Source organism: Stegostoma tigrinum, chromosome 18 (genome assembly GCF_030684315.1).
Source record: "Stegostoma tigrinum isolate sSteTig4 chromosome 18, sSteTig4.hap1, whole genome shotgun sequence".
NCBI lineage: Eukaryota > Metazoa > Chordata > Chondrichthyes > Orectolobiformes > Stegostomatidae > Stegostoma > Stegostoma tigrinum.
This window is the reverse complement of record NC_081371.1, coordinates 39,929,012-39,945,840: the sequence shown is the minus strand read 5'-3', so window position 1 is coordinate 39,945,840 and position 16,829 is coordinate 39,929,012. Positions and strand designations below refer to the sequence as shown.

The 16,829-nt window shown below is 42.1% G+C and overlaps 1 protein-coding gene across 6 annotated transcripts in view; it reads right to left on the bottom strand.

Moving 5' to 3' along the window:
* The window catches only part of ptprq (protein tyrosine phosphatase receptor type Q), a 206,009-nt gene that overhangs the window by 65,600 nt on the left and 123,580 nt on the right, over positions 1-16,829 (bottom strand). For all 6 annotated transcript variants that reach the window (XM_048549585.2, XM_048549586.2, XM_048549587.2 and 3 more), the window contains 5 exons: positions 14,997-15,118; positions 10,778-10,964; positions 8,898-9,139; positions 7,613-7,682; positions 5,096-5,254 (listed from right to left, as the gene is read on the bottom strand). In XM_048549585.2, coding sequence (XP_048405542.2) covers positions 5,096-5,254; positions 7,613-7,682; positions 8,898-9,139; positions 10,778-10,964; positions 14,997-15,118 — 780 coding nt within the window. The remainder of the gene's footprint in view (positions 1-5,095; positions 5,255-7,612; positions 7,683-8,897; positions 9,140-10,777; positions 10,965-14,996; positions 15,119-16,829) is intronic.

The following is a 16,829-nucleotide window of genomic DNA, read 5'->3' as shown; positions in this document are numbered from 1 at the left end:
GCAAGTACCTTGTTTCTGCCAGTATAAGGTATTGTTTCCTCAGCCAGTTGCAAAACTGTCACTGTGAGGTGCTCATCAGATGGTGTATGCACACGCACCATGTCTATGTGTGCCTCACCCCTCTCACCAGAGCTGGAGTGGGTGACAGCCATGCCAGTGTGTCCTCTAAGACCTCCATACTCTTGTCCTTAGGCCAAAGGTTAAGAATGGTGCTTCTGCTGGAAATGGACATTTCCCTGCAGAGATCTAGTGCAGGCTAGCAGAACCTGTCAGTCAAAAGAGAAAGGGAGCATTGCAGCTGGTGTTTAGAAGTGGTGTGCAATGATTGAGACTGACATTAGGGCTACTGTGAGAGCTGCTGTGGGATGAAGAGTGATACTTACACATTAGGCAGGAAATGGATGTTTCTGCATTCCTGCAGGAATGGTGTTAATATACTCCTGCAAGGGCCAGGACTCCGTCCTTGTAGAGGGTCAGGCACCCTGTACCTGTCTTGGCTCTTTCTGCCATGTAGTGGGCTGTAATGAACAAGGGGGGACCAATGAAAGGTTTACAATGGGTGGCATGACTTTAGTTCTGGTGTATGCGGGGGAAAGGTAAAGGTGGTGATGTGTACAGAAGGACTGAACGGGCAGAACAGAGGACCCGCAGGATTAGGGCTATGGGAGATTTTATGTAGGGGTAAACAAGTGAACAAAGTTGCTGTATGCCATAATGAGGGTGTCACAGCATGAACATTGGTAGTAAGTGTATGCTGTAACAGAGATGGATTGAGTGTGAGGTGGTAAAGAGGAGAATGTGACATTTACCCTAGCGGAGTGTAGAGAATCACTGACCTTCATTCTGCATTCCTCTGGACTTGTGTGGGTGATACTGACCCGGGTAGACACCTGACACCAAGCTGACAGGGTCTGGTGGCGTGGTTTCCTCTCTCAGTCATCTAGGAAGAGATACGTCTCCTTTGGGCCACAGCATTGACCAGAACGGCCAGGTTGATTTCACAGAATATGGCAGTGCCAATGCTCATCCAAATGCAAAATGGGCTTTCAGCAGATGCAAGGGATACTGGGTCTTGGGTGAATATCGGCTAAATAGTGGCCTTTTGTGAAAACAGTGCATAGTAAAATGGGTTGGAAATCAGACATGACAGACATCATAGGGTCAGGGTTAGTAATTAAAGAGGTGAGCTTGATAAGCTATAGCAAGTGAACCTGCTTGGCCCTGCAACAAAAAAAACTCTCCAAGAACACAACACCGCTCAGTCTTAGTTGAACAGCATAAGATTCAGCCCAGATTCTTTCATTCACACCATACTTACCTACCTTTCACGCTCCAACAATGCAGGAAAATTCACGATTTCTTTTTTTAAAATCTACAGCAGCATATCTCAGATGCATTATTTAGATATTTTAGATACATATGGTACCAGTCTTATTGATTTGACTGCCTTAATCATAGAATCCCTACAATGTGGAAACTAGCCATTCAACCCAACAAGTCCACACTGACACAAATTCCTCCCCCCCCACCCCGGCAACCTTTCCCTGTAATCCTACAATTCTCGTGGTTAATCCACTTAACCTATATAACTCTACATACTCAGGGCGATTCAGCATGGCCAATCCAACTAACCTGCACATATTTGGACTGTGGCACAAAACCAGAGCATCCACAGGAAATCCACACAGACACAGGGAGAACATGCAAATTTCACACAGACGGTCACCCAAGGTTGAAATTGAACCTGGGTCCCTGGCACTGTGAGGCAGCAGTGCTAACCACTGAGCCACCGTGTAGAGAACAACATTCTCCAGATGCTAAGATAATAAAATGTGAGGCTGGATGAACACAGCAGGCCAAGCAGCATCTCAGGAGCACAAAAGCTGACGTTTCGGGCCTAGACCCTTCATCAGAGAGGGGGATGGGGAGAGGGAACTGGAATAAATAGGGAGAGAGGGGGAGGCGGACCGAAGATGGAGAGAAAAGAAGATAGGTGGAGAGAGTATAGGTGGGGAGGTAGGAAGGGGATAGGTCAGTCCAGGGAAGACGGACAGGTCAAGGAGGTGGGATGAGGTTAGTAGGTAGATGGGGGTGCGGCTTGGGGTGGGAGGAAGGGATGGGTGAGAGGAAGAACCGGTTAGGGAGGCAGAGACAGGTTGGACTGGTTTTGGGATGCAGTGGGTGGGGGGGAAGAGCTGGGCTGGTTGTATAGTGCAGTGGGGGGAGGGGACGAACTGGGCTGGTTTAGGGATGCAGTAGGGGAAGGGGAGATTTTGAAACTGGTGAAGTCCACATTGATACCATTAGGCTGCAGGGTTCCCAGGCGGAATATGAGTTGATGTTCCTGCAACCTTCGGGTGGCATCATTGTGGCACTGCAGGAGACCCATGATGGACATGTCATCTAGAGAATGGGAGGGGGAGTGGAAATGGTTTGCGACTGGGAGGTGCAGTTGTTTGTTGCGAACTGAGCGGAGGTGTTCTGCAAAGCGGTCTCCAAGCCTCCGCTTGGTTACCCCAATGTAGAGGTAGCCGCACCGGGTACAGTGGATGCAGTATACCACATTGGCAGATGTGCAGGTGAACCTCTGCTTAATGTGGAATGTCATCTTGGGGCCTGGGATAGGGGTGAGGGAGGAGGTGTGGGGGCAAGTGTAGCATTTCCTGCGGTTGCAGGGGAAGGTGCCGGGTGTGGTGGGGTTGGAGGGCAGTGTGGAGCGAACAAGGGAGGCACGGAGAGAGTGGTCTCTCCGGAAAGCAGACAGGGGTGGGGATGGAAAAATGTCTTGGGTGGTGGGGTCGGATTGTAAATGGTGAAAGTGTCGGAGGATGATGCGTTGTATCCGGAGGTTGGTAGTGTGGTGTCTGAGAACGAGGGGGATCCCCTTAGGGCGGTTGTGGCGGGGGCGGGGTGTGAGGGATGTGTTGCGGGAAATACGGGAGACGCGGTCAAGGGCGTTCTCGATCACTGTGGGGGGAAAGTTGCGGTCCTTGAAGAACTTGGACATCTGGGATGTGCGGGAGTGGAATGTCTTATTGTGGGAGCTGATGGGGCCGTGGCGGAGGAATTGGGAATAGGGGATGGAATTTTTGCAGGAGGGTGGGTGGGAGGAGGTGTATTCTAGGTAGCTGTGGGAGTCGGTGGGCTTGAAATGGACATCAGTTACAAGCTGGTTGCCTGAGATGGAGACTGAGAGGTCCAAGAAGGTGAGGGATGTGCTGGAGATGGCCCAGGTGAACTGAAGGTTGGGGTGGAAGGTGTTGGTGAAGTGGATGAACTGTTCGAGCTCCTCTGGGGAGCAAGAGGCGGCGCCGATACAGTCATCAATGTACCGGAGGAAGAGGTGGGGTTTGGGGCCTGTGTAGGTGCGGAAGAGGGACTGTTCAAGCGGAAGCTTGGAGACCGCTTTGCAGAACACCTCCGCCCAGTTCGCAACAAACAACTGCACCTCCCAGTCGCAAACCATTTCCACTCCCCCTCCCATTCTCTAGATGACATGTCCATCATGGGCCTCCTGCACTGCCACAATGATGCCACCCGAAGGTTGCAGGAACAGCAACTCATATTCCGCCTGGGAACCCTGCAGCCTAATGGTATCAATGTGGACTTCACCAGTTTCAAAATCTCCCCTTCCCCTACTGCATCCCTAAACCAGCCCAGTTCGTCCCCTCCCCCCACTGCACCACACAACCAGCCCAGCTCTTCCCCCCCACCCACTGCATCCCAAAACCAGTCCAACCTGTCTCTGCCTCCCTAACCGGTTCTTCCTCTCACCCATCCCTTCCTCCCACCCCAAGCCGCACCCCCAGCTACCTACTAACCTCATCCCACCTCCTTGACCTGCCCGTCTTCCCTGGACTGACCTATCCCCTCCCTACCTCCCCACCTGTACTCTCTCCACCTATCTTCTTTACTCTCCATCTTCGGTCCGCCTCCCCCTCTCTCCCTATTTATTCCAGTTTCCTCTCCCCATCCCCCTCTCTGATGAAGGGTCTAGGCCCGAAATGTCAGCTTTTGTGCTCCTGAGATGCTGCTTGGCCTGCTGTGTTCATCCAGCCTCACATTTTATTATCTTGGAATTCTCCAGCATCTGCAGTTCCCATTATTCTCCAGATGCTAATTACTCAGAAAACCAAAGAAGAAATAACCTTTCACCTTCAAAATGGAGCCTTTAACTCAATAAAAACAAAGATGTTGCTCAACATATCGTAAGCAATAATTTGCATTCTTTAAAAATCTGAATACAACTACACCATGCATATCTTCTCTAAGATTGACACTCCTTTCTTAGAACTCCTAAAGTCCAGCAGAATTGGGATTTTCTCTCCACCCAATTTCTTGCTGAGTATTGTATCAGAGATAATGGGAAATGCAGATGCTAGAGAATCCGAGATACCCGAAGCATCAGCTTTTGTGCTCCAAAGATGCTGCTTGGCCTGCTGTGTTCATCTAGCTCCACACTTCGTTATCTCTTCTTGCTGTGTGTTCTTGAAGAGTATCATTTTCTCTCTGAAAATGCTTAATCAGGGAATCAGCCCCATTGTTGAAAACTTAAAGAACTGTGGATGCTGTATATCAGGAACAAAAATAGAAGTTGCTGGAAAAGCTCAGCAGACCTAGTAGCATCCGTGAAGAAAAAAATCAGAGTTAATGTTTCAGTCCAGTGACCTTACCTCCAGGGAGGCACCATAACCAAACACATTGTTCCTTCCCTTCACCTTCTGATGAAAGATCACCGGACCCAAAATGTTAACTCTAATTTTTTTTCTTCACAGATGCTGCCAGACCTGCTGAGCTTTTCTAGCGACTTCTGTTTTAGTCCTGTTTTTAACATTGCCTCTAAGCAGTGTGGCCACAAAACAATCCAGAAGTTCCTAACTACAAACCAGCCTCTTAAAATTACTACATCTGAATGATTGCCCCAAAAAACAGACCTGCAATTGTCAAACGTATCACATCACAAGAAAAAAAATGGTATATTACCAATGGTAATTTTGTTACACTAAGGCAAAGTGGTGAACAATTATCAATTAATTCCTACATGTTATTTCCATTTGATTCATGACAAATTTTGGAAAAATTAATGAATCTTTACCTCTTATTTCAGTCACTATTACTTGTATTTTTTTGATGGAACCATGTTCATCTGTGAAATAACATACAGGCATTCTGATAGTCATAGTTGTAGAAGTGACCTGTAATGCTCCATTTTTGTCTAAAGCAACAGCTGGTTTAAAAGTAGGTTTTGGTGGAGCTGTGGAGAAAATGAGATAATGAAAGCCATTGTTTGAAACAATATTGAAAATGTAAATAAAATGTTATAAATTGATTTCTAGGTTTACAAAATTTAATATTTAGCTGCTAATAGGTGTAGTTGCTATATATATAATTTAAAAAGTGTGTATTCTCAGTATATTTGGATTTTGCAGGTTTCTCTACAATTGTAATTCCATTAAAGCATATGAAGACTGAGGCTTGCTGCATGTGCTTCATATTATTCATCACAATCAGTACCTGGTCATTCCCTTGTGATGTGCTTTTTACAAATCAAAATATATGAAACAATAGACAGCTTTTATTATTCATAATTATGTGGAGGTAGTTTTTTTTTGACTTTATGGCATTAGAAAAGTTTGAATCTTCCTATGGCCAATGACATCATTGACACTGTTTCTTGCTCTCAACCAGAATTGAAAAAAAATCTATTTGCTTCTAATTGCCATCTCTCTCTCTCATATTCACCTGGTCCATCTTTGACTCTTCCCTTCCCATCCTTGACTTCTGCTTCCATTTCTTGTGATAAGCTGTTTACCAACATCAATTATAAATCCACTAACTTCCTCATTTACCTTGTCTACGCTTCCCACACCTTTCTTCCAGTGAGGAATCAATTGCATTCTCTAGGTTCTCTGTCTTTGTCACATTTGTTCCAATGATGCCATCTTCCACAAAGGTGCTTCCAAACATTATTTCTTTGCCTTCAAATCATACCCCCTCCCCATGCAACGCCAGAGCTCCCACATGGTTGACAGGGCCCTGAGTTCTGTTTGAACCAATCTTGTAATTTTACCTTCAGAACTTCCCAACCCTGCAATAATAGGATTCCCCTTGTCCTTATTTTCCCTTTATCCTGAATCAATTCTGCCACTTCCAGGGGCATACCATAATCTAACTCATTTTCCTTTCCCTTCACTTGTCAATACTGTGCAGGGACCATTTCTTCTGCAACACCCTGGTCCACTCCTCCATCGCTCTTAAAAGCTCCTCTCTTCTATAGCACTTTCTCATTCAAAGGTAAAAGATGCAACACTTGCCCTTTTGTTCTCGTCATCCAAGGCCCCATCTTGTACTAGAAGCAGTGATTTACCTGCATTTTTATCATTTTAGTCCACTTTATTCATTATTGACAGTATTGTTTTCTTTGCGCTAATAAGATCAAACACAGACTGGGTTTTTTCAAAAGCGAATCTAGACCTCCGTGTAAGACAAGTGATTGGGGCTGTTTAAGTGGTGCAGCGGTAGTGTACCTACTTCTGGGTCTGGGTTTAAGTTCCCCCACATCCTAGTTCAAGTCCACAGGTATATAAAAACATCTTGAAATGGGTTAGTTCAAAAATATCTGTGCCAAGTGATTCTCTACATTGCGTTTATTGAGTGAATCGGAGTGGCTGGGGAATTAGGTAGAATGGTGGCTAAAAGATGCCATAATGCTGGGTGTAAGGGTAAGGAAAGCCATTAGTTGGCATGGAGTAGGTATAATTTGACTAGGAGTTTGTGTTGGACTATAAAACATCTGAACATATCTTTCAAAAGGTTCTTGAATCATGACCTATAATTCATTATTCCTCTGAGAGGCCACGATCCTAATTTCATCACAAGTGGGCTAACCTTGTACTGAAGCTAGCTGGTCAGGAGTACAAGGTACATGCTCATTGCTTGTACCCTAATCCTGAGACAGTGAAAATGGAGCTGTTGGGAATGGGAGGGGGCAAAAAATCTCAGAATTGGGTCTTGACTACCATTTTTGATAGATTCCTGCATCTTTCTGACGTTATGAAAATCCAGGTTTTTACTTGTGAACTCAGAAGTCACATGGCACCAGGATATAGACCAGCACCTCCACATTATAATTTTGAAGGCTTTTGTAATTATAATTCTCGCTCTTCCAATCACTCTGTACTTCCAGTAACTCAAAGTATATAGGATAAGAAAGAAAGCTGAAATAGATGAGTAAATTAGAACTTGAAGTTAACAATGCAATTTGCATTGAAAATAGATACTTTGCTGTGGCCTCAGTGCCCCTTCAGTCAGTAAAAACACTCCCATGTCTCATTTTCGTTGTGCACTGACTATCACCCTTGTCTTACATTCTTCTGTGCGCTTTCAGAAGAAGAATTTAGAAAAGCCACAAGTTGATATATAATGGTAGGATACTAGAAGAAAACGAATCAAGGCGTTTTGGCTCTGGAGTCTTTGACAAGACAGGCAGTGTCAATATTGCCCAGAAAATTCTCTTTTTCTCTCTGTTACCCTCATTTCTTTTTCACGCAATCATGAAGGAATAACTGAAGTGCTTCAAAGTGAATTAGATAAAAACTAGCAGAATACTTACCTTTCACATCCATAGTTACTTTCTGTTCTAATGTTTGTGGCCCAGCACCAGCTCCATTTACAGCACGGACCTTGGAATAAAAGGAATTGATATTTAACAAACAGAAAAAGGAAGTTCACTCAGGCAGGCAGAAGAACATCGGCTAATATCTTTCTGTTAAAATGTGATCTTATTCAATGTAATAGTCCCCACTTAAAAATAAAATCAAGATACTCTGGAATATTATAGGGGAGCTTTGCAATGTTCAGGGATCAGCATATGATTTATACCTTGTTATCAACTATGCAGTTCTCAAGTGATCTCATTCTGCACTTACTTTGGTGAGGATATTTGCTTACTTTATCATCCAGGGGGAAAGGGGATATAAATGGCATAGAGAGGCAGGCAGTTGGATTAAGCTGCACACAGTTACATTTTAACTGTTTAATTGTTCAAGAAATTTAGCTTGTTGGTTTCTATGTGGAATGAAGTTTCACTCATGCCACCTCAGTTCCCTGAAAACCTTTTATTTTTTTATTTTCGTCCCCTATTTGTACTACGAAGTACTATTTGTTGCTGATTGACCTGGTGCACAGTTGGACATTATGCATAAGTGCCAGTTGTGGAGATACTGATAGATCCTGGCATATTTCACACCTGACAAGTGCATAACAAGATAATGCCATAGAGAACTGGTGCCTACATTTTAAGGCAAGCAGCATGAAATTGCATGAGATAACTCACTACAGCTCCTGGAGAGGAATTCTCCATAAAACTCCCCAAAATTGACACTTGGCCATTTTTTTGGTGAAATTCAGCCTTTTGTTCGATGTTTAGGTAACTTGGCCTGCTTAATTTTATCTTTTGCTTTCATTTTATGCAATAAACTTCCATTTCATTGGAGAAAATCTGTGCCTTTTATGCTTATGTTTCAGCAAATGACTATTTAGATAAAATTAGAAAAAATAAAATCATGACCAGAAGCTGGAAAAGCTCAGCAAGTCTGGCAGCACCTGTGAAGGAAAAACAAGAGTTAATGTTTCCGGTTCAGTGACCCTTCCTCAGAACTACCTACCTGCCCATGCTAGTTCTGAGAAAGGGTCACCTGACCCGAAATGTTAACTCTGTCAGACCTGCTGAGCTTTTCCAGCAACTTCTGTTTTTGCTCCTGATTTAGAACACCGATAGTTCTTTCAGTTTTTAAAATAAAATGAAGGTCTTATTCTGGAACATGGCTAGTTCTGTCAGAAAGTAGCTGGGATCATACATTTTTTAAATTCAAATTAAAATAATAAGTACTTCTTACCCGTATGATGTATGTATTTCCACCTTTTAACCCTTCTATGACAGCAGTCAGTGATTGATTGTTTTTAACAATTTTCAGATTGCTTACATGGCGTTCAAATGTTTCTCCTTCTTTATCAATAATCGCTTGGTATACCTGAACAATACCATTTGGCAGAGATGGTGGCAAAAAAGATACATAAACCATTGTCACTTCGTCAGGTATCTTTTGAAGGTTAAAATTCTGTGGTGCGTCTTGAGGCACTGAAAGAAAGTGCATAATGGTGGCTTATTTGAAGTATAGGTATGCAGAATGTATGACTTTACAACAATTGACTTAAATGGTTGTAAGTTATTGCACAATTAACACATGGATTCATGCTATGTGCTTACAGTGAGCAAGGTTCCTTGCTGGAAGCAAGGTAAGGTGAATGAAGCTGCAATTCCAATGAGAATGTGCACTCTGTACTGCCTGATGGGTACAACACACTGGTACTCATTTTCTAGCTCAAGTGTATCCTGATGGATACCCTATGGGCTCAGTGGTGTATCACTGGGTACCCTATGACCTGTGGCGAAGACCTTCAATGGTAAGGGCTATCCCCTTAAAGGAGTCGCCATGCCCTCCAGCATTAACATCCCTAATTTCTTTTTCCTGGGACCGCTTGGGTCTGGCAAGCCCAATACATTCACTTATCCTCTGGGACATCTTTCATGGAAAGCCTGCTGAAGACCCAGCAGCGGTCACTTTTCTCAGTGGGCTGTTGAGACTGAAGAGATGCCAGCCATCTAGTTGGTTAGCAGCTCAGAGAGATGGAATCTTCTCCTTTAAAGGCACTGAACCTGACATCGGTCAGTTAACAACCTGATTCTGGTTTATTCTTGTCAATGCTCCTAGAAATGGCCATGGCAGAATTGACACTGTCTTTCTGACTACTGGAGAGGGCTGCCAAATGAATTAGCATTAAATTCAGCTAAAGGTCTGTAGACCTGGTGAACTTATCCTAGACAAAACTGGTAAAAAAGCAAAGGTTACTAGCATTTTAGAAACCAGTGGCAAGGGTGAAATGTATTTTACACCTACGGCCAGACATATTTAAGGCAATAGCACATAAAATAGAAGGTGACTAGCTCACTGCATTTCCACTCATCCCTGAGCTGTCTCCTCTAATACTGTGAAATGATGAGTCATCAGCCAACCCACCCTTTCTTAGGTCGGTTGAGGTCCTTAACAAGTCAATTAATATGTTTTTACCTTACTATGGAGGAAAATCACCAGCTTGCTTTCTCACTATCTTAAGTGAAAAGGTAGGAAGGAAGGGAGAGTACCAGCTTTAGAGGGCACTCTATACGTACTGGAGGCTCTATCCACCATCAAATGTGACTCCTTTATCCCTTTGGTCCGTGATCCCATTTGATGAACATAATCCTATTGTTGTGACTGCTAGGTTTACTCAGCTGCTAGCCATTTGGTTTGGCTAACAGTTCTTGAGAGTAGGAATTCTTTACCCTGAAGAACGTAAGTTCCATTCTTACCTCTTTAAGGCTGACCTTAATACATAATTGCTACAGGGAAGTCTTTTTTTAAATTCAGTTAACAAAGAGAAACCAAAAAATGAGAGAAACTAAAATTCAATATAAACAGCTTAAAGGAAAATTGGTAGATGATTCGACGGTTAAAATTAAATATCCATGACTGAAAGAATTTTAATCATTAAACAAATTGAGAAACTTTCTTCTTTGTCTATTTACTAAATTTCATTCTCATCAGAGCCATTGCATACTTTAACTTAGTCATGTCCAGATATAGTCTGCCACATAAAAAAACATTAAATGTCCTCACTCATCTAGACCCTAAAATAGTTTAAAGCTAAGCTTATGTTTGAGATAAAGTAGACTTACAAGCCTCAAGCGTCCGAACAATGATTGGCTCACTGGCTTTGCCATGTATTCGGGCATCTTCCTCTCTATCTGTAAATGCTACAATGACGACAGAGTATTTTGTGAATGGCTTCAAACCAGATACCTCGCACATTTTGTTCTGTTTCTCTGATCTAAGAATGGTCATGTTGAAGTCCTCACTGCCTACCTGTAAAAATTGCAAAAATAAAGTGTTGATGCCATACAGTAATTTCTGATGTTCTAAAAATTTCCCAAAGATTAGCTTATACACAATTATTGTATTTTTCTTTTGTATGTTTGTTTTTCAAAAATTGAGAGACTTATGAAAAATGGGGACATGTTTTTCAGCCCTTGAACATGAAAGTTAAAGGTGAGAAATTTTGGAGATACAATGAGAGTGAAAAAAATCACATTGTTGATGTCGAGAAAAAAGGTACTACAAGGTTTCATGGTTAGTTGAATATCTCACTAGTAAGCAGTGAGGACCTTATTTCTATGGATTTGCATCTCATTATTAGCTAATCTAGACTAATTTATCTGTCAACTGGGATTCTCCCAGGTACTGGTGCAGAATGAAACAGAATGGAACTTTGCCCCAGAAAAGTGTATACTCTTTTCAGAAATAAGCTATGCTTTGCCAATATGACATGTATGGTCTTGGTGGGTGTGAAGTGTCTGCTTAACTCTGACAAGGCATCTACTTAATCTGGTCCTACAGTTAAAGTCATTGTCAATCAGATGTGTCATTATTTAAAGTGCACTTATATTTACAAATGTGAGATGGTACATACAATGAAGGACAACTGTGCCATTTAAGTGTATTTTTTTTTGTTTCTGAGTCCATCTCACGAGGTGGAGGTGCAGTTCCAGTGTCTGCACCAGGGGACGGAAAACGTGCCCTACACAGGACCCTGTTCTCCTGGAGGTTTTGGGCTACTTGAGATGCTAGGAGGTGTCCTGTTCTAACACATGCTCAACCACCTCAGCATAACTTCCACAGGGTTGGGTATTGTAGGCCACACAGAAGAAGTGAAGGTTCCTGGAACTTGACAGCAGGTCTTGCAGTTGTTTCTCTTCTGCCTGAGTGTCTACTGTTACCACACAGTCTCTATGAGAGGAAAAGGCTCCTGGAGTCAAGTCAAGGTCCCTTGCCCCTCTATTCAATGTCACTAATGCTGAGCATTGCTATTTAAAGCATTGAAGTTTGAGTCTACAAGAATTTCCAGCAGCCACTGAACATTCACTACAGCTGGGGCCCATAATGGCTAGAACCCTGTCCATGGTGACAGACAGATGCCAGAGCCAACACAGTACTGATAATGTTGGTGGAGTCTTCCAATATTCAATTGATTTTGCTCAGTATCCCACATAAACCTAACTGTTATTCACGTTCCTGCTTGTGCATTTGCACAGAGTTTCTTTCTCGATCAACTTTGGAGACAATGGTGGCAACGTGATCACCAGATTGTGCCTTTCAGTCTAATCTAGAAAGAGAATCCACTGGGGTAAAAGCCTGTCAGCTGGGCTGAGTGGGGCAGGAGAAAGTCAGGTGTATCCACTGAAGTATCTATGGTCACTTCTGAAGAAGTGAAGAGGGAGCTGATGAACTGAGGGGTTATTCCCTCAGTGCCACTGATGCTTGGCTGAAAGAGCAAGAGAAGTGGTTGTGCAATAAGGGTGGAAGCTTGAGCATGTTAAGAACATGTTCATAGGAGTGATAAACGGAGAGCAACAGAACACAACTGAGCTTTCTTAGTTGTCCCAACATGGAAGTCCTAATCCTCTCCAGCAAATTCAAGGATGCTCTCCTTGTACTGGTATGGTCAGCTATCCCGTCACCTGTCTTTGCCCTCTCTGTCCTCTTGTGTGAAATTTTTGTCTGCAGTGAGTCAAAAGGTGGACTTGAGTGAGATGAAAGCAAATGGAAGAGATGTTAGTGGTGGTGCCAGAGCAGCAAAGGTGATGAGGTGTCCCAAGTAAGTGAGGAGAAATTGCTAAGAGTGATGAGAGTACCTGTTTCGGAGAATGAGGTGGGTGAGAGCCATTGAGTGCTGAGAATGGTAGACCATTAGCCTTTGTGGATGGCATGTGCAATGGCAGATTTACAGTGAATACATGGTAGTAGAGAAAACATGGCTGCACTCATCCTGTGGAGCTCAGAAGGCACCATACTGACTTGGTTTGCATTCTCTTTCCAACTGGCAGCATTTGGTGCCATGGACTCCTTTCACAGACCTGAAGGAGGGCAGCCTCCCTCTCTGCACTATCTTACTGCTGAGAACTCCAGATTCCTGTCCCCAAAAGGGAGTCCTGTCTCCTGTAGAATAGTAGTTTGGCAGCATACTTTGAACATCGGTTTGTAGCTTTGTAGAGTTTGAAGTGGTACAAACTGGGGTTTATATATGACTCTCATTGTGTGACTGTGGGAGGCCCCAGCAGTGATGAGTACTTCCACCACTGTGACAACATGATTCAGTGAGAAGAGTGCATCAAGTTCATGTGTACACTTAATGAGGCAAGCAGTTAAAGTCATGACCCATGGAAGGAAATTCTCAATGATGCTCATGAAAATTACATTTCACCAAAGTATAGGATAGTTCAGCTCATTATTTCCAACCTCTTGATGAAATTGAATCAATGTTATGTTTTCAAAATCAATAATCTTGCTGAATCAAATTGTCTGAATTCATTAAAACCCAGCAGTGTTCCATCACTTACTTTGCTACAAAGTGTTAATAAATTTGAGCCAAGAAACATTTTGAATTGCAAACATATTTCTATCACAATCACTACAGATTGTGTAACAATTATTTTATCAGTATCCATGTTTGAATAATTCAGCTTTAGCCTATTAATTCGGCACTATTTGTGCTCAAGTACAGCTGCTGAAGTAATTGGTCAGTTAAAGCTGTGTAATGGTGTTACATGGTACTCTTTGGCAGCTATGACTCTAACCCCACAAAGGTCTGACCATGACTGATGTTATTGATGCACTAACCAAGCTTCCATTTCCTACACTGACAATCAAACCACTCTCCCCTACACTGTTTTGACAATTTAACAATGATAGCATAAAGATAAAAAGACATTTATCTTCCACAAGTGTTTAAGCTAATAAGCACGATTCCAATTTTTATTTTGAAGGAATTGGATTTTACATTTGGAAAATAACATTTTTGATGCATGCATTAGAGATGATCTTCCCAGTTTGTGCAGCTGGTGGGGAAGGCTGCTTGCCAGCAGTATACTACGCTTTTAGTTCCTACAAGCTAACTGAAAACGGCTATTTTTATAAATTAACTATTTAATGCCTTGGTGACCATTTGGTGGAATTGCAATCATTGTAGGATGCAGGTTAAAATCAATGACTTACTTTAAGATCCATTTCCAAATTTGTCTCTTCGTGAAAAGGTCAGCCAAACAAAGTCTAGATCTTTGAGCTTCAGGAGGATTAATGAAGACTTGCACCTATCATGCTTTTCACTTGCACCAACATTTCCAATCACTTCACAGCCAATTTGAGAGCTTTGGAAATGTAGTGCAGGAAGCACAGCAGCCAATATGCACTTGACAAATTCCCACAATCTTTTCTCCTTATTACACTGATAACTCTGCTGCCCTTTGAAGAACTATTGTCATGAAAACTTCTATACGCACTCAGCAGGCAATTGGAGCCTCATTCAAAAGACTACACAACTAACAATGCCGTTGCCTGGTGTGTCAGCATTGATTTTTGTGCCCAAATGCCAGAGTGGAACTTGGCTGAAGAACCTTGTGATTCAGAGGCAAAAGTGCTGCCAGCTGAGCTGTGGCTGCCACATAAACAACATAGTAATGAGAGAGTTCTGGATTCCTAGCATAGACACCCTGACAGCTGACTCAAGACTCACCCACGCAGGCAAATGTCACATTAAGGAAAATCAGCCAAAGTACTAAAGAGCAAGGATGAAGAAATTAACAATAATTTAAAACAAAGTGGCTGATTATTTTAAAGGTTTACAAATATAAAGTTCCATGAGGGACAAACAACTTAAACCTCTATTATCTACAGAATGGTAATAACAAGATTTTCAATTCATCCAAACAGCACATTGAAATAAATTGAATTTATTTTTGAAATTTCAGGGCAACGTTGTTGTCATATTTTTTTTCTAAACAGGCATGGTACAAAGATCAAATTAGTTTCTTGCTTTTGTGCCAGTTAAAGCAAAGCCCTTACCATTGTTACATCTATTAGATAAGACGTTGGACCAGTGAAAATTGCAGGCTCTCCCCAGCTAATCTCAATGGTGTCAGAGGATTTTACTGTAACAGTAACATTTTCAGGAGGTCTGTCTGGATCTGTAAAAATAAAAATATTTCTCAAAGAATAATTTTGAATGAACAATGCCATGCTGCACAATATTAAAAACACTTCTAAGAAAAAATTCAACAGTATATTTAACCATATTTTACAACTACGATTTGCTTTAAAATTACATTTCTTCACTGTGGATTAGAATATATATTGGGCATCATGATAATTGGGAACAAATCAAACCTATATATACCACTTCAACATTTCAGAAGGGAAGTAGAGCCAAAATGCTTCAAGTCAATTTTTATTTGAATAAAGAGAATGAAAATCCAATCAAATGTTAATTTCAAACTGATGAGAAATCATTGATTGCAGATGCCATTCATGAAAAGGTGGACATTCTCAAAAGAATTCTGTTGTATTGCCCTGAAAGCAAAAAATAACCAAAGACAGAAATGAATGAACAGAACAGTGATTGAGTTGTACATGTGCAAAGCAGTAAGGAATGTTAATGGAACAAGTATGTTCAGAGAATATTAGGAGTGGAGCCATTGATGAACATGGGTAAGAATGAAACAAAAGTCCAAGAGGTCGTTGAGAATGAAGCACCAATCATGCAAAAACTGGTTGGATGGATTACAGACAATGTGTAAGTTTAAATAGATTTTACAAGTCATTTAAGTTCCTCCTGTTATTAATTGTATTTTACCAGCATAAAGTCAACAATATGAGGAAATGATAAATACAGTTGGCCAAATACAGTTCGAACTTCCTGTCTTGGCTATAAAGCCCCTTTAATGCATAAGAATCCATCCCTCTCTTTTGACATTCGCAAGCCCCACAAACTAGACTTCTTCTGTTTGACAACATTTGGCACAATGAAAAAACCCAGATTTTCCTTCATTTCATTTACAATGGCCAGCATACACTGGGCACTAGAGAGGTATCCCTACCATCCTTAAACCTTTTTGACCACTGCCTACAAGATGGTATGGTTGATGAGTCCTTTAAAGCTGCAGGTCAGTAACTGGGTGTATGTACCATCACCTGAGAACACAGCTATAAACTACCACTCCTTTTCCCTTTTTATTTAATCCTGAGGAAGATAATAGCATTTTCAGTGTCTGCCATCTTTCTTTTCTGCAGTTACATCACAACAAAAAGGAGAATGATAATGATTTGGAAATGGTCGGGGAAGAGTTCTCTGTATTTGAAGATAATAGTGGGGGATAGGGATGAAGGTCTATCCACTAATTCTAGTTGTTGTATGCTGCTGTGTCTTCCTTTGTACCAATTGTTTCCAACACCACCTGGTTCCTCTCTTCCAGCACTCATCTGAAGGAGTGAAATCAAAAGTATTGAGGAATTAGCAACTGGTGATTCACTGAGCAGAAATGACAATGGAAAATGATGTATCCCCTTTCCCAAAGGCTGAGGAAACAGCTGCCTCTCGGTTCACACATGGGATCCAAAACTAATTGGTACTCGACTAAAAGAAGGCTGCTTGAGAAATACCTTACTTACACAGGGAGACAACTGTACATTGATTGTAGTCATACCTAGCACAAAACAAGGTATTTTTGGTTGTTGGAGGTTAACTACCTCAGCCCCAGGTACTCACTACAGGAGATCCCCAGGGCAGTGTCCTAGAATCAAACATCTTCAGCTGCTTCAATGACCTTGCCCCCACTTTATGTTCAGAAGTGGGCACATTTACAAATGGTTGCATGTTCAGCACCATTCACGGCTCCTGAG